Raw genomic sequence first — 26549 nt, forward strand, 5'->3', positions numbered from 1 at the left:
ACCAACTCTTGGCCGGACGCCGCTTTCGCCAGTGCGTTGGCCGCCTCATTGAGCCGCCTCGAGATGTGATTGGGCTCAAGACCATCAAACTTGTCCTCCAGCTGGCGGACTTCTCGGTAATACGTAGCCATCTTGGCATTGTGGCAGCTTGATTCCTTCATGACTTGGTCGATGACCAGCTGGGAGCTGCCTCAGATGTCAAGCCATCGGATACCCAACTCAATGGCGATGCGTAGGCCATTGATGAGCGCCTCATATTCAGCCACATTGTTGGAGGAGGGGAAATGGAGGCGAACCATGTACCTCATGCGTACCCCGAGGGGCGAAACGAAGACCAGTCCCATGCCGATGCCTTTCTTCATTAGCGATCCATCAAAGTATATCGTCCAGTACTCTTGGTCGAAGACCGCTAGTGGCATTTGGACCTCAGTCCACTCTGCAATGAAATCAGCCAGCACTTGGGACTTGATGGCCGTCCAGGAGGCATACGAAATGCCTTCACCCATCAGCTCAAGTGCCCACTTCGTGATTCTTCCTGTGGCATCCTAGTTTTGGACGACCTCGTCGAGAGGGAAGGACGTCATGATCGTCACCAGATGTGACTCGAAGTAGTGATGCAACTTCCTCTTGGCAATAAGGATGACGTATAGGAGCTTTTGGATTTGGAGGTAGCAGGTCTTGGAATCAGACAAGACCTCGCTAATGAAGTACACGAGACGCTACACTTTGAGGGCGTGTCTCTCTTCTTCTCGCTCTACCACCAGGGCAGTGCTGACTACTTGCGTGGTGCCCGCAATATAGAGTAGAAGCGGTTCCTTGTCGATCATGGGGACCAGGATCAGGGCCTTCGTCAGAAGATCCTTGACCGCATCAAGTGCCTCCTAGGCCTTAGGTGTCCATTTGAAATAGACAACCTTCTTCAAGAGCTGATAGAGGGGGAGACCTCGTTCACCGAGGCGTGGGATAAAGCGGCTGAGCACGGCGAGGCACCCTGTAACTCGTTGCACCCCCTTTTTATTCTGAATCGGGCCCATCCTCATGATGGTTGAGATCTTCTCTGGGTTGCCTTCGATGCCACACTCAGAGACGATAAAACCCAGTAGCATACCCCTTGGGACCCTGAAAATGCACGTCTTGGGGTTGAGCTTAATGTCGTTTGCTCAGAGTTTTGTGAAGGTCTGCTCAAGGTTGGCTATGACCTAGTTATCCTGTTTGGACTTGACCACGATGTCATCCACGTAGGCCTCAATGGTTCGCCCGATGAGGTCTCTGAAACACTTGAGCATACAACGCTGGTACGTAGGCCCTATGTTTTTTAGACCGAACAACATTGTGACGTAGCAGAACAATCCGAATGGGGTGATGAAAGATGTCACGAGCTGATCGGACTCTTTCATCATGATCTGATGGTACCCGAAGTACACATCAAGGAAGTAAAGGGTTTTGCACCCTGAGGTCGAGTCGACTACTTGGTCTATGCGTGGCAAAGGAAATGAATCCTTTGGACATGCTTTGTTGAGACCCATGTAGTCAATAGACATTCTCCATTTCCCACTCTTCTTTTGTACAAGAACAGGATTGGCTAACCACTCGGGGTGGTATACTTCCTTGATGAACCCGGCCGCCAAAAGCTTCGCAATCTCCTCATCGATGGCCCTGCGCTTCCCCTCATCGAAGCGACATAGGCGTTGCTTCACCGGCTTGGAGCCTGGCCTAATCTTCAAGGCGTGCTCGGTGACTTCTCTCGGAATGCTTGGCATGTCCAAGGATTTCCACACAAAGATGTCTCTGTTGGCATAGAGGAAGTCGACGAGCGCGCTTTCCTATTTAGAGGAAAGCGTGGTGCCAATGCGCACCATTTTGCCCTTGGAGCCGCTGGGGTCTATGAGGACCTCCTTGGTGCCCTCTACTGGCTCGAAAGACCTGGCCGACCGCTTGGGGTCGGGTGCTTTGTCGGCGACCTCCTTCCTGATGGCCGCAAGCTCCTTGGAGGTGACGATTGCCGTGGCATGTTTGCAGCACTCGACCTCGCACTCGTAGGTGTGTTGGAAGGAGGTGCCGATGGTGATGACCCTGCACGGTCCTAGCATCTTCAGCTTTAGATAGGTGTAGTTGGGGACGGCCATGAACTTCACGTAGCATAGATGTCCTAGGATGGCGTGGTAGGTTCCATGGAACCTGACCACCTTGAAGGTGAGGGTTGCCGTCCTATAATTGGACGGATCCCCAAAGGTGATGGGCAGATCGATCTGCCTAAGTGACACGACCTACTTTCTAGGCACGATGCCATGGAAAGGCACCTTGGTCGGCCAGATGTGCGCTCGGTCGATGCCCATGGCATCGAACATTTCCGCGTACATGATGTTGAGGCCGCTGTCTCCATCCATCAGTACCTTGATAAGCTGCTTCGTGCCGATGATCTGGTCGACCATGAGCGGATATCGTCCTGGCTATGGGACGTACTCTGGGTGGTCGGTCCGATAAAAAATTGTGGCGGACTCCGACCATCGAAGAAAGGTTGGCGCGGCTAGCTCGACCGTATAGACCACGTGGCATGCAAGCTTCTGGCGGCGCTTGGAGTCATAGGCCGCCAACCCTCCAAAGATCATGCGGCAACCATCCAGCATTGAAAAGCCACTGTCCTTCTCCTCGACGTCATCTGCGGTCGGCTTGGGGTAACCCTATGCTCCCCCTTGTTGGAGCCTCTGGACAAGAACTGCTTCATGAGGCCGTAGTCCTTGTAGAGATGCTTGACGGGGAAGGCATGGTTCGAGTATGGCCCTTCAAGCAACTTCTTGAAGTGGTTCAAGATACCTTCGGTGGGCTTTTGACCCCCTTTGCGGTCGACAGTGGCCACGAGTGAGCCCTCACGCCGCTGCTTGTTCTTCTTCTTGCTAGGACAGTTGGAGGTGCCTTCATCGACATCCTCATCCCGCTTTGCCTTGCCCTTGAGACAGTCAAAGATCGCTTCGACTACCTCCTCGCTCGAGGCATGGCTGGTGGCGATGTCGAGGAGCTCCTTGGTGGTTCATGGGACCTTACATCCTATCTTATGGACCAGGGACTCGTAGGTGGTCCTAGATAGGAAGGCTCCTATGACGTCGGCGTCGGCGATGTTGGGTAGCTCGTTGCACTACCGAGAGAAGCACCGGATCTACCACGAAGGGTTTCCCCGAATTTCTGTCAACAATTTTTGAGATCCTAGGGGTTCCCAGGACACGTGTACGTGCCCTAGAAGTTCCCCACGAAGATCTCTTTTAGGTCCGCCCAACTCTGGATTCTGTTGGGTAGAAGGTGTTCCAACCATGTTCGCGCTAAATCGGCCAGGAACAATGGAAGGTTACAGATAATGAAATCGTCATTATCCGCTCCATAGGCTTGGCCAGCAAGCCGATAATCCTTGAGCCACAGTCCGAGGTTTGTTTCCCCAGAGTATTTCAGGATGTTGGTCGGTGGTTGGTACCATGGTGGTAAGACGGCGTTGAGGATGTGTCGGCTGAAGGCCTAATGTCTCGGCAAGTCAGGGCTCAAGCTTCGGTCCTCGTCGCTGTTATAGCATCCGCCATAATGAGGGTGGTAGCCGTGGCTAGCCCCCTCCCTCACATCATAGTGGGTATGCCTACAGGCATCGAGGGTGTCGTGTGCGTCACAGTTGTGGCCGAGACGCTCATGCACCGGGATAGCGGTGCATGGCCTGCCGCCTCGCTGCACCTGCTGGACCAACATGTCCTTGTCGGGTCATTCTGAGGGCATGCGCTGGCTGGCGTCGAGCTCACGTCGTCAAAACAGCGAGCTCTCGGCCTGCTGCACCACCGCACGCTCAAGTTATGTGCAAATCTCACGATGGACCTAATGGTCCTCGGGCGTTGTGGCCCTGAAAGCCCTTAGAGCAAGGCCGTCATAGCAGCGATGTTCTGGCTCGCCCGGTTGAAGTGTGGGAGGCCTTCATCGTCCTTGATGATCCTTTGGTTCATGTCACAGGCCATGGCACGCGCGCCCATCGTCTCTGTGGCGCTCGATCTCTCGCTTGAGCTCCTTGCGTCCCTGCTCAAGCTGGAGTCATGCTTCCTCGAGCTCCTGGTGCCAGGCCTTTAGCTGCTCTACCAACAGGTGAGGTCATTCGTTGGGGTAGCCTCTTTCTCGTGGATGCTTTCGACATGCCCTTAGGGGTACCTGCCATGAAACATTCATGAGAGGGGTGATGGCTCCCCCTGCTAGAGTCAGAGGTGGAGGGTGACTCCGTTTCTCCCATGAGGAGGTCATGGAAAGACTCTACGACATATTCGGTCACCCCCATGAACTCATCATTTGCGGGGGATGGAGGCGTGCGTTGCACCACAAGGTGGCCAACGATCTCTGCGGCATTGCGGAGACCGAACAAGAGTGCTATTGGGGTGCTCCGAATCAGATATTTTGGGGTGAACGGCTCTCCCCTAGCAAGCTGCATCATGACGTTGGCGAACGAGAAGGTGAGGTGACACAGGTTCTCCCGGCATGGTTGAGATCCCAGGAAGGCGCCGAGCTAGCGCTCTAACCTTATGTAGTTGAAGCCAAGGAGCTAGTCGCTCCCGAGGGCGTGGGCCTCCGGTGCGTACAGCTGTAGCTCCTCAAGTGCCTCGGCGATCGTGTCGAGGCCGGTGGAGTAGAGAGGTTGGACGATGATGGGAGCCCGCACCAACTCTCCCTCTGTCGTGATGATGAAATCCAAGTTCCCAAAGCACCCGTGCGCGCCTAGGACCCAGCTAACATTGTGACTACCATCTGAGGACGGGTTTGGATGTCAAGACATGCAAAAGGCCCCTACCTGGCGCGCCAACTGTCGGTGTTTCGAGTTACCACCGACGAGTAAATTTCTAATATTGCGCGTCTGGCTCGGATGGTGTGCTTAGAGGACATGAGGTTTATATTGGTTCAGGCAGAATGTCCCTACGTCTAGTTTGTCGCTGCTGCTCGTGTTACTAGCACCGAAAGTTTGTAGTAGAGGTTACAAACGGGCGAGAGAGGGACAGGTCCTAAGTCTCTGGTGGAAAGAATGAACGGGTGCTGAGAGCTCGGTCGCTGCTCAGCCATACGTCGTGTGTTTGTTATCTCATGGTTCGGGGTTCCATGGGTTCATTGGTCAGATCCCTCTCATGGGACGCCCTGCTTTCCCTTTTATAGACCAAGGGAAAGCACGGGTTACAGTGGATGGAAAAAGAAGAACGAGAGAGAGCTGAAGGCCTTTAGGATTGCCGAGCCCTTCTTCTCCTTCACGCGGGTCCCGCCGACCCTGTAGATGTCAACAGGGACGGTGCCATGTTGCAGCCTTGTCCGCACTGGCACCATGTGTAGGCGTCGTCTGCCGGTCATGGTGCTCCACTCCGTCTGGCAGACGTCGTGGTGAACTGACGCGCCTATCTGTGTTTGTATGAGGGTTGGGCAGAATAGTACCGGTACACCCGATGCTATTCTTGATGTGAATCCTCAGGTATGGCCTGTCATGGCCGCATGTTACATCGAGGCATGCCAGTCTCTTCCCTGGTGTTAGAGTTTTGACCTAGGCCCATACGCCTGGACCTGGAGTGGTTGGCGGTGGCATGGGACCCTGTTGGGCGAGACAGAGCCCGCACCTGAGGGGTTGGGCGAGACAAAGCGCAAACGCAAGGGTCCGGCAAGGCAGAGCCCGCAGCCTCGGTGTCGGTCGAGGCGGAGGCCGCGACCTCGGGGTTGGGCTAGGTAGAGCCCGTAGCCTCAGGGTCAGGCGAGGCGGAGCTCGCGGACTCGGTGTCGGGTGAGGCGGAGTCCGCCCCCAGATGCCGGGCGAGTCGAAGCCTGCGACCTCGGTGTCGGGCGAGGCGGAGCCCACCCCTAGAGGTCGGGCGAGGTAGAGCCCACAGCCTTGGGGTTAGGCGAGGCGGAGCCCTCCCCCAGACGTCGGGCAAGGAAGAGCCCGCAACCTTGGGGTTGGACGAGGCAGAGCCTGCCCCTAGGGGTCAGGCGAGGCAGAGCCTGTGGCCTCGGGGTCGAGCCAGGCGGAGCCCTCCCCCAGAGGTCGGGCGAGGCAGAGCCCGCCCCTAGGGGCTTCCTAGAGGTCGATTGAGGCGAAGCCCGCGCACTTGGGGGCTGTTGGAGTCGTAGTCGCGCTCTTGACTACTTGGATGAATTAATATTGACGACCATTAGCCTCTCTTCTTTGGGTACCCTAGTATTGGTCCCCGACAGGTCGTTTCCATTTGCGCAGCGCTGTGACCACACTCCGGCGCGCCGCATCGGCGTTCTCCATGATATCCGAGTGTCCGCCGGTAGACATCTCCATCGCGCCCGAGCGTGGCCGTCCGCCTTCCTCCATCTCCATTGTGCTTCCAGCTCGCCACGACCTTTTCCATCGTGCGGACGACCTTCTCCACCAGAGCAGTGACAGCTCGCGCGACCTTCTCCACTGGACCTATCGCAGCCTTCTCCACCAGAGCGGCGAGCTCTACATTGGTGAACTCCACATGCCGACGAGACTCTATTCCCATGCAACAAGGAGATGTTGCGCTCAAAACTCATGTTGCAAGCATATGTTTCAAGTATTTTAGATGTTTCAGAGGTATGTTGCAAGTTTTTTATATCGGTGTTGCAAAAGTAGATCGGGATGTTGCACATGTTGCAATGGCTATGCAGGTATGTTTCAAATGTTTCATCTGTATTAGACGTATGTTATCAGTTTTTTCGTCTGTTGAAAAAGTAGATCTGGATGTTGCATTTACATGCATGTTGCAAGCGTATGTTTCAAACATTTCAGGTGTTTCATACGACTGTTGCAAGTGTTTCATCTGGATGTTGTATATGTTTGCAATGGTTTTCAAGTGCTTTTCAGGTGTTTTTGCAAGTGTTTCAGACGCATGTTTCAAGTGTTTCATCTGTCTTCTTTTTTGTATGTTGCAACGTTTGTATCTGGATGTTTTAAAAATAGATCAGGTGTTGTACATGGGATACGTGTGGGAAACGGCTAGTGGTGCAGACGACATCCGGGGCGGCACAGACCCGCTACTGGGGTGCTCGCTCGTAAGCCCGACTTATCGGGGGTGCTCGCTCGGTCATTGAGAGGGTATACGTGATGCCTGCCGTACGTCCATCTGGATCATCATCAGTCCTCACCACATGCATCCATCCATCCAAAAGCCCATCCCGAATGCTAGCTGCTCTGTTCCATTCCATGATTCCATCCACTGGATGATCGTCAGTCACCACGTCACGGGACACAGGGATGCGAGTCCGTACACTAGCTACTGCACCTTGCTGTGCTCCATGCACCGCCACCTTCCTGCTTGCAGGTCCGTCCCTGCGGGCGTGCAGCCAGGGCGACGGCGCAGGGCTCCAATTTTCTAGTACCATAACCCATATAGCTAAGCAGATTTTGTTTCGTTGGCCCAAAACAAGATCACCCACTAGCAAGCTTAATAAAAAAATGGTTTTCCGGAGGCCGCACGGCGTCGTTTTGTCTTTCGACTCCTGCGGTTCCAAACCTGTCCGTCTCCTATCGGCCATGTATCGCGAGTGACAGCAATGGCGAGGCACCGAGGCAAGGCCCTGAAGGCTGAAGGTAATACTAATCATTCATATTTCTTTTTTTTCAATTCATTCACATTGAACTATAGCGAGTAGCGGATCAATCTCTAAATTTTGTTCTTTTCATCTAGACTCGCCTAGTGGACTAGTGTTTGAAGATTGAAGCCATATCTTCTGTAAATCAGTCTAAAAATTTTAAATCGAGTTGGCAAATGCGTAAGAAAAAACAAAGAATAGAGATTTTTTTCTAGACTAGTAGGCCTTATTTTTTAGTTTTGTACATGGCCTCGTATCTCCTCGGGACGGCCCTGCTGCTTGCCGTGGGCCGTGGCCGTGCTCTTGTTCCGCCGGACACAGCAGGGGGTGCAAGTCCGTATTGCACCTGTGGACAACGCAAGAGCTAGCTAGTACGTGATGCCTGCCGTCCATCGATCCGGATGTCGCATACTTTGTACATTGCCTGCTGGTGCCATGTATGGATGCTATGCGTAGCTGATGAGTTTATTGTGCCGAGTTGTCTGTCGTCCATGTGGTCTACATCTGCGTGCATGCACTTTTGAGCTTATTATTGGGCGACAAGCTTTAAAATATACGTTGTTAAATGATGAATTATACCGCTGAACATTAGATGGATTACTTTTCAAGTGTTTGGATTTCTAATCAGTCTAGACTAACTATGGGTAAAATACGTGAAGGAATATGTAGGACACATTAGTCAGCTCATAAAATGCGATGGTTATTAAAAAACAAGATAGCCGTCAAAGGACCTCTACGATAGTTCGAGGATAGTGGGGAAAAGCTCCCAAAAGAGCCTCCCCTTGAGAGTTTTCCTGCCATGCTAAATGATGTATGCTTAGATGTGTAAATTTGACGTTATTAACTGGTGCAAACATGTGTATATGCATGATTAGACCAGGCAACACACAAAAATTTGGGTCCTTTGGACTCTACACTACCTGAAACAGGAGCTTTGTCGTGTGTCCGAGGCACACGACGAAGCCTAAAAAACACTAGGCAAAGGATTTGCCGAGTGCTAAAACCGACGCTCAGCGAAAAAAACAATGTGACAGCGAGAAGACGGTCACGGCGCGTTTGCCGAGTGTCTAACGGCACGGGCACTCGGCAAAGATGTCATGTTTGCCGAGTGTCCACGCGAAAAAACACTCGGCAAACATCCAGAGAGGAACCGTAGAGGTTCATTGCCAGTATAAGTGTATTTCTAAAGTTTTTTCTGAATTTATTTTTCTAAAGGAAAATCGCCGTATAAGGTGTGAGCATGACATCACGGTGAGGTCATCAAGCTAGCAAGGCAGAGTTCCGAGCCGCCGGCCGGCCGCGCGCCGCATCCCGGAGCACCTTCGGCCTGCTGGACCTCCACGAGGAGCACATCGTGAACATGATGCCGTCATGAAGCGCGTGCTGCTCGCTGTCGGCGTGCGCATGGACGACTACCTGCCGTTCCTCCGCCCATTCTTCTGGCAGCAACAGTGCCATGCCCTCGCCGTGGGGTCGCCAGTGCCAGGTCCCTGCCGCAGAGCCTGAACTCCCGGCCGCGGCCCTGGTAGCCGTCCAGCAGGTGCAGGTGCGCCTCCAGGTTGTGGAAGCACGCCAGGTCCAGCGTTTCCGCGTTGAGGTACGGCGACACCCTGTGGTCCAGTGCCAGCTCCGCGCTGACGTGCACGTACACGCCCAGCTCCCGGTCCAGCCACGCCTTGAACTTCGTGTTCCCCACCCGAGGGCCGGAGAAGGAGAAGACGCACACCAGCGCCGCCCTGCCGTCCGGTGACACGTTGATTTGAGGATGGGGGAATTTCGATTGCTGTGAGGAGAGACCGTGGGGTGCGGTTTATTTATAGAATGGAGCAGTGGTCTCTGATTGGCGGAGGAATTGGTGCCGCGGATCGACGACGTGGAGGCCAAGATGTGTTTGCCGGGTTTGCCGAGTGTTGGATCGGGACACTCGGCAAACCCCTTTTTTCATTTTTTTTTTCTTTTCCTTCTTTTCCTTCGGACCGCACACGTACTAATGGATGTGGACTTTGCCGAGTGCCTATCTTTTGCCGAGTATTTTTGTTCTCGTTTGCCAAGTGCCAAACATTGCCGAGTGTTTTTTACCTCTTTTGCCGAGTGTTTTTATGGTAGCACTCCGCAAAGAGCTTCTTTGTCGAGTGTCCGACATAATGCACTCGGTAAAGATTCTTGCACTCGGCAAACTAAGGGTTTCCGGTAGTGCTAGAGGGGGGGTACCCACTCCTGGCATGTCTTGGTGCCCCAATCGCTTTGGTGCAGTGGTTTGCACAGCCCCTTGCTCTCTGCTATAAATTTCCCTAAAATTTATGACACCTGACACTACTACAGAATGGACCTGTTGTCCCTGGCGGTAACAGCCTTTAGTCCCGGTTACCGCGCCGGGACAACGATCCCGGGACTAAAGGTGGAACCTTCAGTCCCGGGTCATCGAGCCGGGATTAAAGAGGGACCTTTAGTCCCGGTTGGTAACACCAACCGGGACTAAAGGCCCTCCAGCCGAGCGAACCTGGCGCACCCTTTAGTCCCGGTTGGGGTTACCAACCGGGACTAATGGTTCACCCTTTAGTCCCGGTTGGTAACCCCAACCGGGACTAAAGGTTCCTTTTCTTTTTCTTTTTTTTTTGTTTAATTTGTTTTCAGTTCAGTTACACGTATTTGTTTAATATATAATATGTTTTTATGTACGTATTCTACGTTGCTAATATAAATACACGCATGCATATAATTACATCTAATTCTCATCTTGAGCATTATTATATTCGAATAAAGTATGAAACTATATATATTATAGATATATATATATATATATATGTATATATACAACACTTTCATAATCTTGTTCTCGAAAATAACGATATCAATAAACATTTAATTTACATCATTTATTCCTTAAGATCAAAGTAGAACTCGCCGTTGGGATTTAGCACTTTTTCTAGAAGATATCCTGCTATTGACTCTTGAACTGCTTTCAGATGGTCTTTTTGCATGACCCTTCGTTTCAACCATTCAGTCTTGCATTTGAAATAAAAGGAAAAGTATTAATACACATATATGTATATATATTCATTTAAAAATAAATAAAAATTGATATATACGTACTCTGAGGACATCTTCAGGAGTTCTTCTTATGTGCGCAGTGATAAATTCACAAACGTAGTATCCACACAAGTTATTACCTGGTTCCTGCCGCAAACACCACTGTACGAGAAGAAGATTATTCTCATCATCTCACACGTAAATTGAAGTACGATATAGTAATTAAACACGTGGGGAAGTGTATATAGTACAACTTACTGGTATTTCAACTACATTAAGTGGTGCCTTGCAATCCTTGCGATGTTGCCGAATAAACTCTTTCCAAACCCTGTGCGACCAATAATGTACGATCGTTAATAAATTATGGCAAAGTCTATTCAATAATAGTTGTGCGCGAGAGATCGAAATTACCCCTGGATAATGTCTATCATATCTTGGTATAGTGCCCGTTCTTTTCTCAACGAGTCAAAGATTAGTAACCGACTTGAGTTTAACTCAATGACAATGAGTATCCAGTGAAAACTGCATTGGTTTATACACACACGTACATGCATATAAGTTGTATTGATATTACATAAAATGTGTAGACTACATTATTATTAACACTTACTCAAAGTTGTACGGGAAAAGTATTGTTGTCTTGTCGTGCTGCTTCACGAAGAACTTCATGATATTCGTCTGTGCTTCAGATACCCAGTGGTCCTTGACAATAATATCGGTTTTGAATACGATATAAGGATCAATGAAGCCAACACTGGTGTCTTGTATTCTTTGGAGCTCTGACATCTGGAATCTATATATAAATATAAGTTACATGTGAGGATAATTATATACACGTACGCATGGAAGTGAGTTTATTAAATAAAAGTAAGAATCACTTACAAACAAAAGGAGCTCATGATTGATTTGTCCAGAGCGTCCAAGTGGAATAGTTGATGCAATTCTTCGAAACTAATATGTAAGATGTCATCGCCACGGAAGTAATGATGGTCTCTAAATCTGACAAAGATCCACTGCTCACCCCTGCCACACGCCTGCATGTACCACTTGTTGAGCAAGTACATTTGCGTACCCAATTCATTCAGAGCCGCAGGGTTGTATAGACTTTTGCCATATTTATAAGTCTTCCAGGTATCAACTTCCAGGTTCTGGATTGGAGCTTTGCCCGTCAATTGATCCAAGGTTAAACCAGTATCTTTAAAAAAAGCATTAAGGGCTTGAACCGACACTTCTCCAGAGTTGTCTGGTCGATAGACTTCTATGTTGGAACCATATTCATTAGCAACAACAAGATTTTGCATTGGTTGCTTCTGTTGTCCGAGCTGTGGGACATCCTTCCCTGATGCTCTTTTCCTTTTCTTATCTGCATCATGTGACTTCACGAGGGAGCGGTCATAGTCTGATAGTGGCGAAGGCTTACGAAGTTCAATCATCTTTTTCTTGTGAGCATCGACCTTCTGCCTCAGCACATCTCGTGGTATGTAAAAGTACGGCTTCTCCTTAAGCTTTGCTTGACTCTTGTTTTTGATATCTATAAAAAAATCTTTTACTTTTTTGTCTTCTTCAGCTGCTATTTGCTCATCAGTCTTTTCAGGAAGTATTTCTTGAGAAATAACTCTTTTTCTTGGGGTCTTCTTTGCCGCCGGGACCTTAGACGTCTTTGTAGTGCGTCGCTGTGGAGGGGGTGGGGGCGGTGTTGGAGATCGGCGTGGAGGCGATGAGGCCAGTGTTGGTGGAGACCGGCGTGGAGACGTTGGAGATCGTTGTGGAGGCGGTGGGGCCGGTGTAGGAGTTGGAGATCGTTGTGGAGGCGATGGGGCCGGTGTAGGAGTTGGAGATCGTTGTGGAGGCGATGGGGCCGGTGTAGGAGTTGGCGATCGCCGTGGGGATGAAGTCGTCTCGCCCCCCGCGACGCTGTGATGAGATGGGGAATGAATGATTAGGCTAGGCTGGGGAGAGACCCTGCTATAAAAACAATTTGTGTGTCAATTATTTTTGAAGCCAATAGAAAATTAATGGAAAATAATATTTCATTCACTTTCATTCGTACCTAGGGTGAGGTAGGGGAAGCGGTGGCGCCCCAGGAATGATGATGAAGCGTTTGCGCCATTGAATAAATGTCTTCTCTGTTTCTCCTAGTGTCTTCTCCCCATCACCGCCTTCAATGTCAAGAGGAACATTGTTGTAACCTTTGAGCACTCTATCGACCGAGACGCTAGCATATCCAGGTTGAATAACTGACCCATGGATTCTTGGTGTCTTCGTTCGGTCTATTGGAGATACAACCCCGACAGCCACCATGATTGATGCATTACCATCTGGAATGTGCAGCTCACATTTTGTTAGAGGCTCGGTAATGTCATCAACAGGGAAGCGCAACCCAGCGTCGTCTTGAATAACTGGCAGCTCCGTAGAAGCACAACTGCTTTTCATCTGACCAACGGGGCTAATGGTGACTCCCGGCGTTGATTGCGATTGCATTTGACTCATTGCTAGCTGCACTTGCCTCTTGATCTCCTCCTGCATTCTTGCCTCAAGAGATTTTTCTCGTTCACGTGATTCAAGCAATGCTTGTCGTGACTCATCAACAAATTGCTCCAATGCACGAATTCGTTCTGCCTCCTCATCCTTCTTTCTCTGGCGGCTTCTGTAGGTATCCTTGTCTGCTGGGAATGCGTGTAGCCACGGAACCGCCCCATAGCCTCTTGTTCGACCACCGTGTTCGGGATTCTCTAGGGCATATGTCAATTCATCCTTCTCTCTGTTGGGCTTGAAAACACCACTATCAGCTTCTTCCCTAGCACGAGCTAGTCTCTGTGTTGCTCTCTCAATTTTTTGGCTGAAAATTAGCTTGCCAGTGTCTGGGTCTAGGCTTCCCCCATGAGCGTAGAACCAATTCTTCGCGCGTTGAGGCCAGTTCTTTTCTATTGTTTCAGGTATGATTCCCTTGGCAGTAATCTCTGCTTCTAGGTTCTGCCACTTGGGAATAGCACTCCTATAACCACCTGATCCCATGCGATGATGGTATTGCTTCTGTCGGGCATTCTGCCGATTCCTCATCACACGTTCCTCACTGTCTTGAGATGTCTTGTATTCTACGAAGGCATCCCAATGGGACTCCAACTTGACAAACGCCTTAGCATTGAAATTCGGCGTAGCATTCTTCAAGATAAACTTTTTATACAATGTCTTCTTCCAACTCTGGAACAATGTTGCCATCTTCTTTATTGTCCAATCCCTCACTAGCTCCTTCAAAGCATCATCTGCTTGTAATGTGAAATGCTGAGTGATATCTCTCCAAGCTAGGTTCTTATCACGATCAGATACAAAACTAACATTAGGAGCGGATATCTTCTGCTTCCATTCACGAGCACTAACTGGGATCCTATCCCTTACAATGAACCCACATTGATTGACATATGTCTGAGCATGTGGTCCCAATGGTTTGCCGGTGTCGGTGTCGAATTCTGATATTATGAAACGGCCCTCTAATGGCTTTTTTGGCCCTCGGACTTTCCTACTTTTGTCGGTGGTTGATGTAGATCCAGAGACCGGCTACATGAGTAGAAACACAACGATTAACAACAAATATACGTACGCATGCATCTATAAGAGATGATAGATAATCGAATATACCTCGCCAGTATTTTCTTGCGCGACAATTTGTTGATCTTCAACCACCGGCATATTCAGGATATCCTCATAATCAGCAAAGTACTGACTCGTGTCATCTACATCCACATTGGTGCCGGCGTTGATAATATCCGCCATTATGTCATCACTCAAGTTATCATCCGGAGCAGCCATTTGTATCTTCAAGATAACACATAGATAGAATTATTATGGTACATAACATAAGTACATGTGATAACACATATAGAATTACTAAATCCAATTAAATATAATAACACATAATATTTCATAAGGATAAACAATAATAAGGTATAGGCTTTGGAATCGAATCAAAAACACTTTCGATCCAAAAACATGGAAATAAGTACATGTATATATATACACATAGAATGATACAATATATTTTCTCTCTCTCAACACATAGAAATAAGTGCATATGTCTATATCTCTAGATATGCATGTGATAACACATAGAATGTCTCTCTAGATATAATTTTCTCTCTCTCTCAACACATGAAAATAAGTACATGTATATATACATATAGAAATAATTAATTAAGTACCATATGTATACATATAGATATATATATATAGAGAGATAGAATATATAATTACTAAATCCAATTAAATAAATCTAACATGAAATTAGATAAACTAGTAATAGATAATACATTTTAATCTAACATATATCAAAAACTATAATAAAAAACTATCTAAAAAAAACTATCTAAATAAGTACTAATTAAAATTTAATACATTTTAATCTAACATATATCAAATACTATAATAAAAAACTATCTAAAAAAACTATCTAAATAAAGTACTAATTAAATTTTAATACATTTAAATCTAACATATATCAAAAACTACTAATTAAATCTAACATTTTAATCTAATATATATTGGCCGGCCGAGAGCAAGCAGCTAAGCTCTAGCAGGCTGTGGATCGAGGCGGATGGCGCGGGCCGGCAGGGCGTGCTGGCCGGCCACGCGCGGGGCCGAGCTGAGCACCTCGATCGCGCGAGGACGACGTACGGCGGTGGAGACGGCGGGGCTCGACGACGAGGCCGCCGGGCGCGCGGGAAGCGGTCGACGGAGGGGGCTCGGGTGCGGGCAGAGACGGGGCCGGGCGGATGGCGCGGCCGGGCGGGGGTAGAAGACGACGGCGGCGCGGCAGAGACGAGCTCGATGTACGGCCGGCGGGGCTGGGGCGACGGAGGCGAGATCGAGATGGCGGGGCGGCGATGATCGACGTGTAGATCGAAAGGTAGAAGATGAAACCGTTCGATATATATAGGCCGGGACCCTTTAGTCCCGGCTAGTAACACCAACCGGGACTAAAAACCCTTTAGTCCCGGCTTGTATTACCAGCCGGGACTAAAGGCCCAACCCTTTAGTCCCGGCTCGCCTTACAAGCCGGGACTAAAGGGTTTTTAGTCCCGGTTGGTGTTACTAGCCGGGACTAAAAGTATTTTGGGCGGGCACCGAAATTGCCGCTCACCCTTTAGTCCCGGTTCTTGGTCTGGGCCGGGACTGAAGGCACCGAAAATTTTGGCAACCCGCCAGTGTAATTGGAAAGACCTGGGATTTTGATTTTGTTTAATACTAGGTTAATCAATTAATTCCATAGCAACTTCAATACTTTGCAATATTTATTTTAAAAAATTCTATTGATTAACTAATTATTTATTGTAAATAGGAAAATTTTGTAACCTATAGTTTTTAATTTCTTTTATGAATATAGAATATAAATGTTACTAATACTAAGTATTTTGTTAATGCAAAAATATATTTGTAACTTAAAATTAATAAAACTAATATTATTCGATAGGAAATTTATTATCACATTATTGTAACGTCAATGTTTCAATTTTTTCTCGGTTTTTGACCAAAATTGACAGGAAATTTTTGTTAAACCTATAAAAATAAAGAAAATATAGTATTTTTTGTTGTACAACTTTTTCAAATGAAAAAATGGCCTATATAAGGATTGTTGTTTTTTCAATTCGACCAAAATTAACAAACTTGGTATTCAAAACTTTTCAATTCGAAGTCATTTAGAGTCCATAATACTAGGGTCAAAGTGTTGTTTTTTCATTTGACCAAATTTGACTTGGTCAAACTTGCTCAAATGAGACACTAAATGACCTCAGATGAAAAAACTCTGAATACCAAGTTTGATCATCTCAGCAAGATCTACAATTGTTACATAGATCATTTTCCCATTTGAGAAATTTTTATCAAACACTAGTCACAATTTTCCTTATCTCTTATAGACTTTCTAAAACTATGTCACACACTTGTGAAAATTGAACTACATTTTGTTCAAGCTTTCTCAAATGAAAAAATGGTCTATATAAGGATTGTAGATATTGATGATATGAACAAACTTGGTATTCAAAACTTTTCAATTTTAGACAATCTAGGGTTCCGAAAACTAGTTTGTAGGCGTCGAAATTTAAAAATCATAAATTTGAACCATCCAAACTTTCTCAAATGGAAAGTTGACCAAAACAACAATTGTAGATCTTTTTGAGTTTAACAAACTTGGTATTCAAAACTTTTCAATTCGAAGTCATTTAGAGTCCATAATACTAGGGTCAAAGTGTTGTTTTTTCATTTGACCAAATTTGACTTGGTCAAACTTGCTCAAATGAGACACTAAATGACCTCAGATGAAAAAACTCTAAATACCAAGTTTGATCATCTCAGCAAGATCTACAATTGTTACATAGATCATTTTCCCATTTGAGAAATTTTTATCAAACACTAGTCACAATTTTCCTTATCTCTTATAGACTTTCTAAAACTATGTCACACACTTGTGAAAATTGAACTACATTTTGTTCAAGCTTTCTCAAATGAAAAAATGGTCTATATAAGGATTGTAGATATTGATGATATGAACAAACTTGGTATTCAAAACTTTTCAATTTTAGACAATCTAGGGTTCCGAAAACTAGTTTGTAGGCGTCGAAATTTAAAAATCATAAATTTGAACCATCCAAACTTTCTCAAATGGAAAGTTGACCAAAACAACAATTGTAGATCTTTTTGAGTTTAACAAACTTGGTATTCAAAACTTTTCAATTCGAAGTCATTTAGAGTCCATAATACTAGGGTCAAAGTGTTGTTTTTTCATTTGACCAAATTTGACTTGGTCAAACTTGCTCAAATGAGACACTAAATGACCTCAGATGAAAAAACTCTGAATACCAAGTTTGATCATCTCAGCAAGATCTACAATTGTTACATAGATCATTTTCCCATTTGAGAAATTTTTATCAAACACTAGTCACAATTTTCCTTATCTCTTATAGACTTTCTAAAACTATGTCACACACTTGTGAAAATTGAACTACATTTTGTTCAAGCTTTCTCAAATGAAAAAATGTTCTATATAAGGATTGTAGATATTGATGATATGAACAAACTTGGTATTCAAAACTTTTCAATTTTAGACAATCTAGGGTTCCGAAAACTAGTTTGTAGGCGTCGAAATTTAAAAATCATAAATTTGAACCGTCCAAATTTTCTCAAATGGAAAGTTGACCAAAACAACAATTGTAGATCTTTTTGAGTTTAACAAACTTGGTATTCAAAACTTTTCAATTCGAAGTCATTTAGAGTCCATAATACTAGGGTCAAAGTGTTGTTTTTTCATTTGACCAAATTTGACTTGGTCAAACTTGCTCAAATGAGACACTAAATGACCTCAGATGAAAAAACTCTGAATACCAAGTTTGATCATCTCAGCAAGATCTACAATTGTTACATAGATCATTTTCTCATTTGAGAAATTTTTATCAAACACTAGTCACAATTTTCCTTATCTCTTATAGACTTTCTAAAACTATGTCACACACTTGTGAAAATTGAACTACATTTTGTTCAAGCTTTCTCAAATGAAAAAATGGTCTATATAAGGATTGTAGATATTGATGATATGAACAAACTTGGTATTCAAAACTTTTCAATTTTAGACAATCTAGGGTTCCGAAAACTAGTTTGTAGGCGTCGAAATTTAAAAATCATAAATTTGAACCGTCCAAACTTTCTCAAATGGAAAGTTGACCAAAACAACAATTGTAGATCTTTTTGAGTTTAACAAACTTGGTATTCAAAACTTTTCAATTCGAAGTCATTTAGAGTCCATAATACTAGGGTCAAAGTGTTGTTTTTTCATTTGACCAAATTTGACTTGGTCAAACTTGCTCAAATGAGACACTAAATGACCTCAGATGAAAAAACTCTGAATACCAAGTTTGATCATCTCAGCAAGATCTACAATTGTTACATAGATCATTTTCCCATTTGAGAAATTTTTATCAAACACTAGTCACAATTTTCCTTATCTCTTATAGACTTTCTAAAACTATGTCACACACTTGTGAAAATTGAACTACATTTTGTTCAAGCTTTCTCAAATGAAAAAATGGTCTATATAAGGATTGTAGATATTGATGATATGAACAAACTTGGTATTCAAAACTTTTCAATTTTAGACAATCTAGGGTTCCGAAAACTAGTTTGTAGGCGTCGAAATTTAAAAATCATAAATTTGAACCATCCAAACTTTCTCAAATGGAAAGTTGACCAAAACAACAATTGTAGATCTTTTTGAGTTTAACAAACTTGGTATTCAAAACTTTTCAATTCGAAGTCATTTAGAGTCCATAATACTAGGGTCAAAGTGTTGTTTTTTCATTTGACCAAATTTGACTTGGTCAAACTTGCTCAAATGAGACACTAAATGACCTCAGATGAAAAAACTCTGAATACCAAGTTTGATCATCTCAGCAAGATCTACAATTGTTACATAGATCATTTTCCCATTTGAGAAATTTTTATCAAACACTAGTCACAATTTTCCTTATCTCTTATAGACTTTCTAAAACTATGTCACACACTTGTGAAAATTGAACTACATTTTGTTCAAGCTTTCTCAAATGAAAAAATGGTCTATATAAGGATTGTAGATATTGATGATATGAACAAACTTGGTATTCAAAACTTTTCAATTTTAGACAATCTAGGGTTCCGAAAACTAGTTTGTAGGCGTCGAAATTTAAAAATCATAAATTTGAACCGTCCAAACTTTCTCAAATGGAAAGTTGACCAAAACAACAATTGTAGATCTTTTTGAGTTTAACAAACTTGGTATTCAAAACTTTTCAATTCGAAGTCATTTAGAGTCCATAATACTAGGGTCAAAGTGTTGTTTTTTCATTTGACCAAATTTGACTTGGTCAAACTTGCTCAAATGAGACACTAAATGACCTCAGATGAAAAAACTCTGAATACCAAGTTTGATCATCTCAGCAAGATCTACAATTGTTACATAGATCATTTTCCCATTTGAGAAATTTTTATCAAACACTAGTCACAATTTTCCTTATCTCTTATAGACTTTCTAAAACTATGTCACACACTTGTGAAAATTGAACTACATTTTGTTCAAGCTTTCTCAAATGAAAAAATGGTCTATATAAGGATTGTAGATATTGATGATATGAACAAACTTGGTATTCAAAACTTTTCAATTTTAGACAATCTAGGGTTCCGAAAACATATTACATAATATCCGTCTCTAAAACATAATATATTAAACATGCATCGTTGTATCATGCGGGCACAACAGTGAATTTCTTCTTGACGTATGACCCTTGGTTATGATCTTGTCGTAACCATGGAGTGTCTTCATCATTTAACATGATGCTTGGATCTTTCTTCACTATGAAGGGTGGAATTCGGACATTTCTTTCGTAATCTTCTGACATGTCTGACTTGTCTTCAATTCCTACTATATTTATTTTCCCAGAAAGAATTATGTGGCGCTTTGGCTCATTGATCATTGAGTTGATGTCTTCGTTTTTTCCTCTCTTTGATTTTGTAGACATGTCTTTCACATAGAACACCTGACTCACATCGGCAGCAAGGACGAATGGTTCCTCTTTGTATCCAATATTGTTGAGGTCCACTGTTGTCATTCCATACTCTTTGTCGACTGTTACCCCTCCTCCGGTCAGCTTCACCCATTGGCACCGGAACAAAGGGACTTTAAAATTAGGTGCGTAGTCTAGTTCCCATATCTCTTCTATGCGGCCATAATATGTTTGTATATTCCCATTTGGATCTGTGCCATCTATGCGAACACCACTATTTTGATTGGTGCTCCTTTTATCTTGGGCAACTGTGTAAAATGTATTCCCATTTATCTCGTACCCTTGGTACGTGAGGATATGCCACGATGGCTGCCTAGCCAACAAATACAGTTGCTCATCAATATTGTCATCGCCTTGACATTCTTTTCGCAACCAACCACTGAAACTTTTCATGTGCTGACGCCTAATCCAAGCTTCAGTCTTCCCTGGAAACTTGGATCGTAAGAACTCCTTATGTATCTCGATGTACGGATGCACCAATGACGAGTTCTGAAGAACTGTGTAGTGTGCTTTATTGAAATAATCGTCTTCCATGCCAATATATGTTTTCTTCCCTAAAGTTCCTTTACCACTGAGTCTCCCCTCATGTCGTGATTCGGGAACGCCAATCGGAGCAATGTCAGGAATAAAGTCAACACAGAACTCAATGACCTCCTCTGTTCCATAGCCCTGGGCGATGCTTCCTTCAGGCTTAGAACGGACTTTCACATATTTCTTCAAGACTCCCATAAACCTCTCGAAGGGGAACATGTTATGTAAGAACACAGGTCCAAGAATACTAATCTCCTTCACCAAATGAACTAGGATGTGTGTCATGATATTAAAGAAGGATGGAGGGAACACCAACTCAAAGCTGACAAGACATTGAACCACATCGTTCTGTAGAGTAGCTAGTTCCACTGGATTGATTGCCTTCTGAGAAATTGCATTGAGAAATGCACATAGCTTCACGGTGGCTAGACGTACATGTGGAGGTAGAATTCCTCTTAAAGCAACTGGAAGCAATTGCGTCATAAGCACGTGGCAGTCGTGGGACTTTAAGTTTAGGAATTTTTTATCTGGCACATTTATTATACCCTTTATATTGGAGGAGAATCCCGATGGGACCTTGATGCTGCTTAGACATTCGAACATGCTGTCCCTCTCTTCTTTGCTAAGCGTGTAGCTAGCAGGACTTAAGTAATGACGTCCATCACCTGTCTTCTCTGGATGAAGGTTGTCTCGTTCTTTCATGCACTGCAAGTCCTGGCGTGCTTCAAGTGAATCCTTTGGCTTCCCGTACACACCCATGAATCCTAACAGGTTCACACAAAGATTCTTTGTCAGGTGCATCACGTCGATTGCGTTGCGGACCTCTAGGACTTGCCAATAGGGTAGCTCCCAAAAGATGGACTTCTTCTTCCACATGGGTGCATGTCCATTAGCATCTTTGGGAACAGATTCACTGCCTTGTCCCTTTCCAAATACTACTTTCACATCCTTGACCATTGCGAGTACATCTTCCCCGGTTCGGTTATGAGGCTTCTTCCGGTGGTCTGGCTTACCTTTAAAATGCTTCCCTTTCTTTCTTACTTGGTGGTTCAAAGGAAGGAATCGACGATGGCCAAGGTACACGACCTTTCGACATCTTTTCAAATATATACTGTCAAGGTCATCAAAACAATGTGTGCATGCATTATATCCTTTGTTTGTCTGACCTGAAAGATTACTTAAAGCAGGCCAATCATTGATGGTTACGAACAACATTGCTCGTAGGTCAAAGTGTTCTTGTTTGTACTCATCCCAGACACGTACACCTGGTTTGTTCCATAAAACTAGAAGTTCTTCAACTAATGGCTTCAGATATACATCAATATCGTTGCCAGGTTGCCTCGGACCTTGGATGAGGATCGGCATCATAATGAACTTCCGCTTCATGCATAACCATGGAGGAAGGTTGTAGATACATAGAGTAACTGGCCAAGTGCTATGACTAGTGCTCTGCTGTCCAAAAGGATTCATACCATCTGTACTTAAGGCGAACCTTAAGTTTCTAACCTCATTTGCAAACTCTGAAAATTCTCTATCTATCGCTCTCCACTGGGACCCATCAGCTGGGTGTCTTAGCATATTGTCTACCTTACGGTCTTCTTTATACCACCGCAACAACTTTGCGTGGTCTTTATTTCTGAACAAACGTTTTAAGCGTGGTATTATAGGAGCATACCACATAACCTTGGCAGGGATTTTCTTTCTAGGACGTTGTTCACCCTCGACGTCACCAGGATCATCGCGCCTGATCTTATATCGCGATGCTTTACATACCGGGCATTCATCCAAATTCTCGTATTCATTGCCATGGTAGAGGATACAGTCATTAGGACATGCATGTATCTTCTGGATTTTTAATCCCAAAGGGCAGACAACCTTTTTTGCTTCGTACGTAGTGGTGGGCAATTCATTTGGCTTCGGAAGCATCTTCTTTATGAGGTTTAATAAATTCCCAAATGCCTTATCGGATACACCATTCTTTGCCTTCCACTGTAGCAATTCCAGTGTTGTACCCAGCTTTTTTTGCCCCTCTTCGGCCATCGGGTATAGCAACTTCCTATGATCCTCAAGCATGCGCTCCAACTTAACTTTCTCTTTTTCACTTTCCCATTCTTGTTGTGCATCACGAATGGCATCGCCAAGAGCATCACCGAGATCATCTTCTACCACTACCTCTTCTTCATCTCCCCCCATTGTAGTATCATCAAAGGCACCATACTGAGCAATAATGTCATCAATGTCTAAATCTTCTCCTTCACCTTCTTCCATCATGACCCCGCTTTCTCCATGCTTAGTCCAACATATATAGTTTGACATGAAACCTGACTTAAGCAAATGTGAATGAAGACTCATTGAGCTTGAATATTCCTTTAAATTCTTACATAGGGCACATGGACAGCATATGAAACCATCCCGCTTATTTGCCTCGGCCACACCTAAGAAATAGTGCAAGCCCTCTATAAAGTCTTGGGAGCGACGATCGGCATTGTACATCCAATGGCGTGACATAATCTGTATTACACGACAAATTATGAAAACCTTGAACATAATTAAGTATTTTATTACACAACATAAATGACACACACACGGTTGATTAATTAACTAAGCCTGGCTACAACGTAAGCAATCCCAACTATCACTAAACAAACTAAAACTACAATGCACTTCAGTAACATAATTATTTTGTGATCGTACGCAACTAAAACAGACAAATCATTCTTCTGTTGAATATCAATAAGCTTCTCCTGCTGGCTCACTGCCTCATCAGCAGCATCCGCTACCTCAAGCGCACCCAAATTCTGCACGTATGTAGCATAATCTTCCTCCCAGTACCAACCATCGCATCCATTGCCCTCCCACTGAAATTAAAGCCAAAAAATATTTAGTCAAAAATATTCAAGAAAAGCAGGTCAATTAGCCATAATTATAAAATGCGTAAGAAACTCACATCGCGATCCGGGCACTTGTAGAAAACACGACCCTTGTTGGGTCCCTGTCTCTTGACTCGGTACTCCATCACAATCTTCTGCTTACACTTGCCGCAGATAATGAGAGGGAGTTCTGGCCTCAGTCGTTTCGCAACCGAACGAGAGGCCGAGGATCCAGTAACAGTTGTCATCTACTTTCTATACTTATTTTTGCAAACTAGTGTAAATTTCATATTTTCAAATATCCATCAAATTATAGCTCAAAAACATGTTTCAATAAATAACCATCCGTACTAGTTGACCTTGCTTATGTGATCATCTCGACGAGCATTTCTCCACCGGACGGCACCGTACTTGGCCAAGGAAGAGCTCCGATTCTACGAGAAAGGGAACACGGTCTTCCACGACCGTTGCCGCTCTCCCTCGTAGAATCAAAGCTCCTCCTTGACGTCCGTTACCGCTCGGCAGAGAACATGCTCGCCGAGATGAACACGGTCCGCAAGTTCAACTAGTACGGATTTTCTATAATTTTCTAACAATTTTCTAAGTTTTTCATTTCATGGAAAAATTAATTCTAAGATCACGTAAGCCACCGGGGACGAGAATGGCGCGTGCTCCAGCGAGGACGAGCGAGGCGTGATTTTGATGAACTAATTTAACTTTTGTTTATCCAAACATATATGCAAATCATCATGTGATTTTGAGCTAAAAATGACATATAAAATCATAATAAAGTCCAACATATAAAGTTACACATGCATCTACATTGCAAAATGAGATAAGCTACTGATAAAACATAAGAGGATTAAGTTTGTTACCTCCAAAATCGAAGAGCAACACCAATGGAGGGGGAGAGTGCAAGAACAACAGCAAGCTGAAGAACAGAGGCAGTGAGTTTGAATAATGGAATGGCTCGGGCTCGAGGAGGAAGAATTGAGCAGAATTATAGGCCGGGATAATTAGTCCCGGTTAGGGGTCCAAACCGGGACTAAATATTAATCTTTATTCCCGGGGAATAACCCAAACCGGGACTAAAAGCTTTAGTCCCGGCTGGTATTACCAACCGGGACTAAAGGTAAACCTTTAGTCCCGGTTGGTAATACCAGCCGGGACTAAAGATCCCTGCCCCGCGGACGACCGTTGGGCAGGGACCTTTAGTCCCGGTTGGTATTACCAACCGGGACTAAAGGGTCCTTTAGTCCCGGGGGCAAAAAATGCCGAGGCTAATGCTAAATTGGGACATCGTTCTAAAGTCTGTTCTCTAGTAGTGTGATGTTGTTAATAAATATTCAAAGACCAAATTAAAGCCTGAATTATCAAACCATGACCATGAATGCTTGTGAACATAACTTTGAAGTTTGTCCTACATACTATTTATTCCTAGCACATAATCTTGTTGCTTGTGAGACATCTTTTAAAATAGCAAGACATATCAACTAGGCTATTGTGAAGTGAGATATGGTTATTATAAGAAGCAATCTTACCTCTTTGATTCAAGTGCTTGGAGATTTGTTTTGATCAAAATGTTCTAAAACCAATGGCTTCACAACTCCTCTATGGTAAGACATGTCCTACCAAGGCCAAATATACCATACATGATGAAATCTCTATCTTTTTTGCAACTTGGTTTTGTTTTAAGTTTTGTCAAAGGTTGTGAATTTAGTGAGAAATTTACCATGCTCTTATAATCAAGATCATGTACACACTACCCAAAATATATTATACTTTATACAACGAATCCAAGTAAGCAGTAACATGCCATTCCATCTCCACCAAATAAAATACTCCATGTTTTATATATGATCCCTCTAGTGGCGGATCTAGGATTCAACGGAAGAGGGGGCTAAAGTCATCTTCAACTTCTAAAGCCCCTCCTCTCTCTTTCATGTCTACAAAAATTAGGAGGGGCTCCATTGTCATGGAGGTGGTAGGAGGGGCTTCAACGCCACCCGACCCCACCGCTTGATCCGCCCCTGGATCCTCTCTAAAAATACTCCATGTATTAAAAATGAAAAGAAATATTATGATGGTGAGAAAAGAAATAAAAATGAAAAAAATAAGGAAGATGGGAAAATGTGAGCCATGACCTCAAAATAATGTTCATCCTTTCATTCCACACACCTTGCACGTCACATGTAAATACTAGATACTAAGCTCTATTTAAATGTAGTAACAAAATATATCAACAAGCAATGGGGAAAATGAAGACCACTGCAGAGTTGAAGCCTAAACGGGAAATGAGTACAATATACCGACGGCCAGGTGCAAGTCTAACCCGACAGTGACACTCGTCATATCACTACTGGGTATGGTATTTTGATCCGACAGTGATACACATGATCTCACACCTGAGTTGAGGCATGGCCCGACAGTGACACCGGTCATCATATTACTACGTACTGGTTGATGATTTTACCCACTAATTATATCATATGTCAATGTTGGGTCCGTAAACAACAATGTTATAAGCAAGCCCCATCACCATCAATTGCCCTCTATTGGACACAATTTCGACAATGATGCCAGGTTTAGACCCGCTAGTGATTGCTTGTTCTATACTAGTGCACAATCTCATGCAATAGGTTCATTGATACCTTTTTGTGATATTCTGCCGGTATTGATTTTTTCCCTTAATGTATACATAGTGCAGTAGTATATATAGTTTAAGTTTGTTGAGCTAGGAAAAAATAGTGATGTTTTTGACGAAGAGACAAATTTAATTGGTGCTGACTAATTTTAAATTTGTCCTGGTCCTGGTCCACGTGGACGTACGTACGTGTCATCCGTTGTCTGCATGCATGCGCAAGTACGCAGGCAGGCAGGGAGCCGCGAGTCTCGAAATAACCACCGGGGCAACCGCCAGCCCCGGGCAACCGCGCGTCCGCGCGCAACCGCCGGCGCCACGCATCGCGGC

The 26549-nt window shown here is 44.5% G+C and overlaps 2 protein-coding genes across 2 annotated transcripts; both read right to left on the reverse strand.

Moving 5' to 3' along the window:
• Window positions 1–1823: 1823 nt before the first annotated feature.
• Window positions 1824–2432, reverse strand: LOC136503917 (uncharacterized). Its single transcript, XM_066498838.1, has 2 exons — window positions 2272–2432; window positions 1824–2073 (listed from the first exon to the last, which is right to left on the reverse strand). Exons 1-2 carry the CDS (start codon window positions 2430–2432, stop codon window positions 1824–1826), a joined length of 411 nt encoding a protein of 136 aa, XP_066354935.1.
• Window positions 2433–19856: 17424 nt separating this feature from the next.
• On the reverse strand, window positions 19857–23826 carry LOC136505820 (uncharacterized). Its single transcript, XM_066500961.1, has 5 exons — window positions 23656–23826; window positions 23465–23566; window positions 21531–23219; window positions 21144–21377; window positions 19857–20867 (listed from the first exon to the last, which is right to left on the reverse strand). Exons 1-5 carry the CDS (start codon window positions 23824–23826, stop codon window positions 19857–19859), a joined length of 3207 nt encoding a protein of 1068 aa, XP_066357058.1.
• Between the last annotated feature and the right edge of the window lie 2723 nt (window positions 23827–26549).

The sequence above is a fragment of the Miscanthus floridulus genome, chromosome 14, assembly GCF_019320115.1.
Source record: "Miscanthus floridulus cultivar M001 chromosome 14, ASM1932011v1, whole genome shotgun sequence".
Lineage (NCBI taxonomy): Eukaryota > Viridiplantae > Streptophyta > Magnoliopsida > Poales > Poaceae > Miscanthus > Miscanthus floridulus.

What these genes read in the sequence shown, in the direction of transcription:
- LOC136503917 (XM_066498838.1), bottom strand. Translation starts at nt 2,432, where the DNA reads ATGGTCGACCAGATCATCGGCACGAAGCAGCTTATCAAGGTACTGATG. An exon ending in CATGGCATCGTGCCTAGAAA is followed by an intron (nt 2,074 to 2,271) that starts GTAGGTCGTGTC and finishes AGGACCGTGCAG; the next exon opens with GGTCATCACCATCGGCACCT.
- LOC136505820 (XM_066500961.1), bottom strand. Translation starts at nt 23,826, where the DNA reads ATGACAACTGTTACTGGATCCTCGGCCTCTCGTTCGGTTGCGAAACGA. An exon ending in ACAAGTGCCCGGATCGCGAT is followed by an intron (nt 23,567 to 23,655) that starts GTGAGTTTCTTA and finishes CTTTAATTTCAG; the next exon opens with TGGGAGGGCAATGGATGCGA. An exon ending in GAGGAATTCTACCTCCACAT is followed by an intron (nt 20,868 to 21,143) that starts GTACGTCTAGCC and finishes GTCCGTTCTAAG; the next exon opens with CCTGAAGGAAGCATCGCCCA.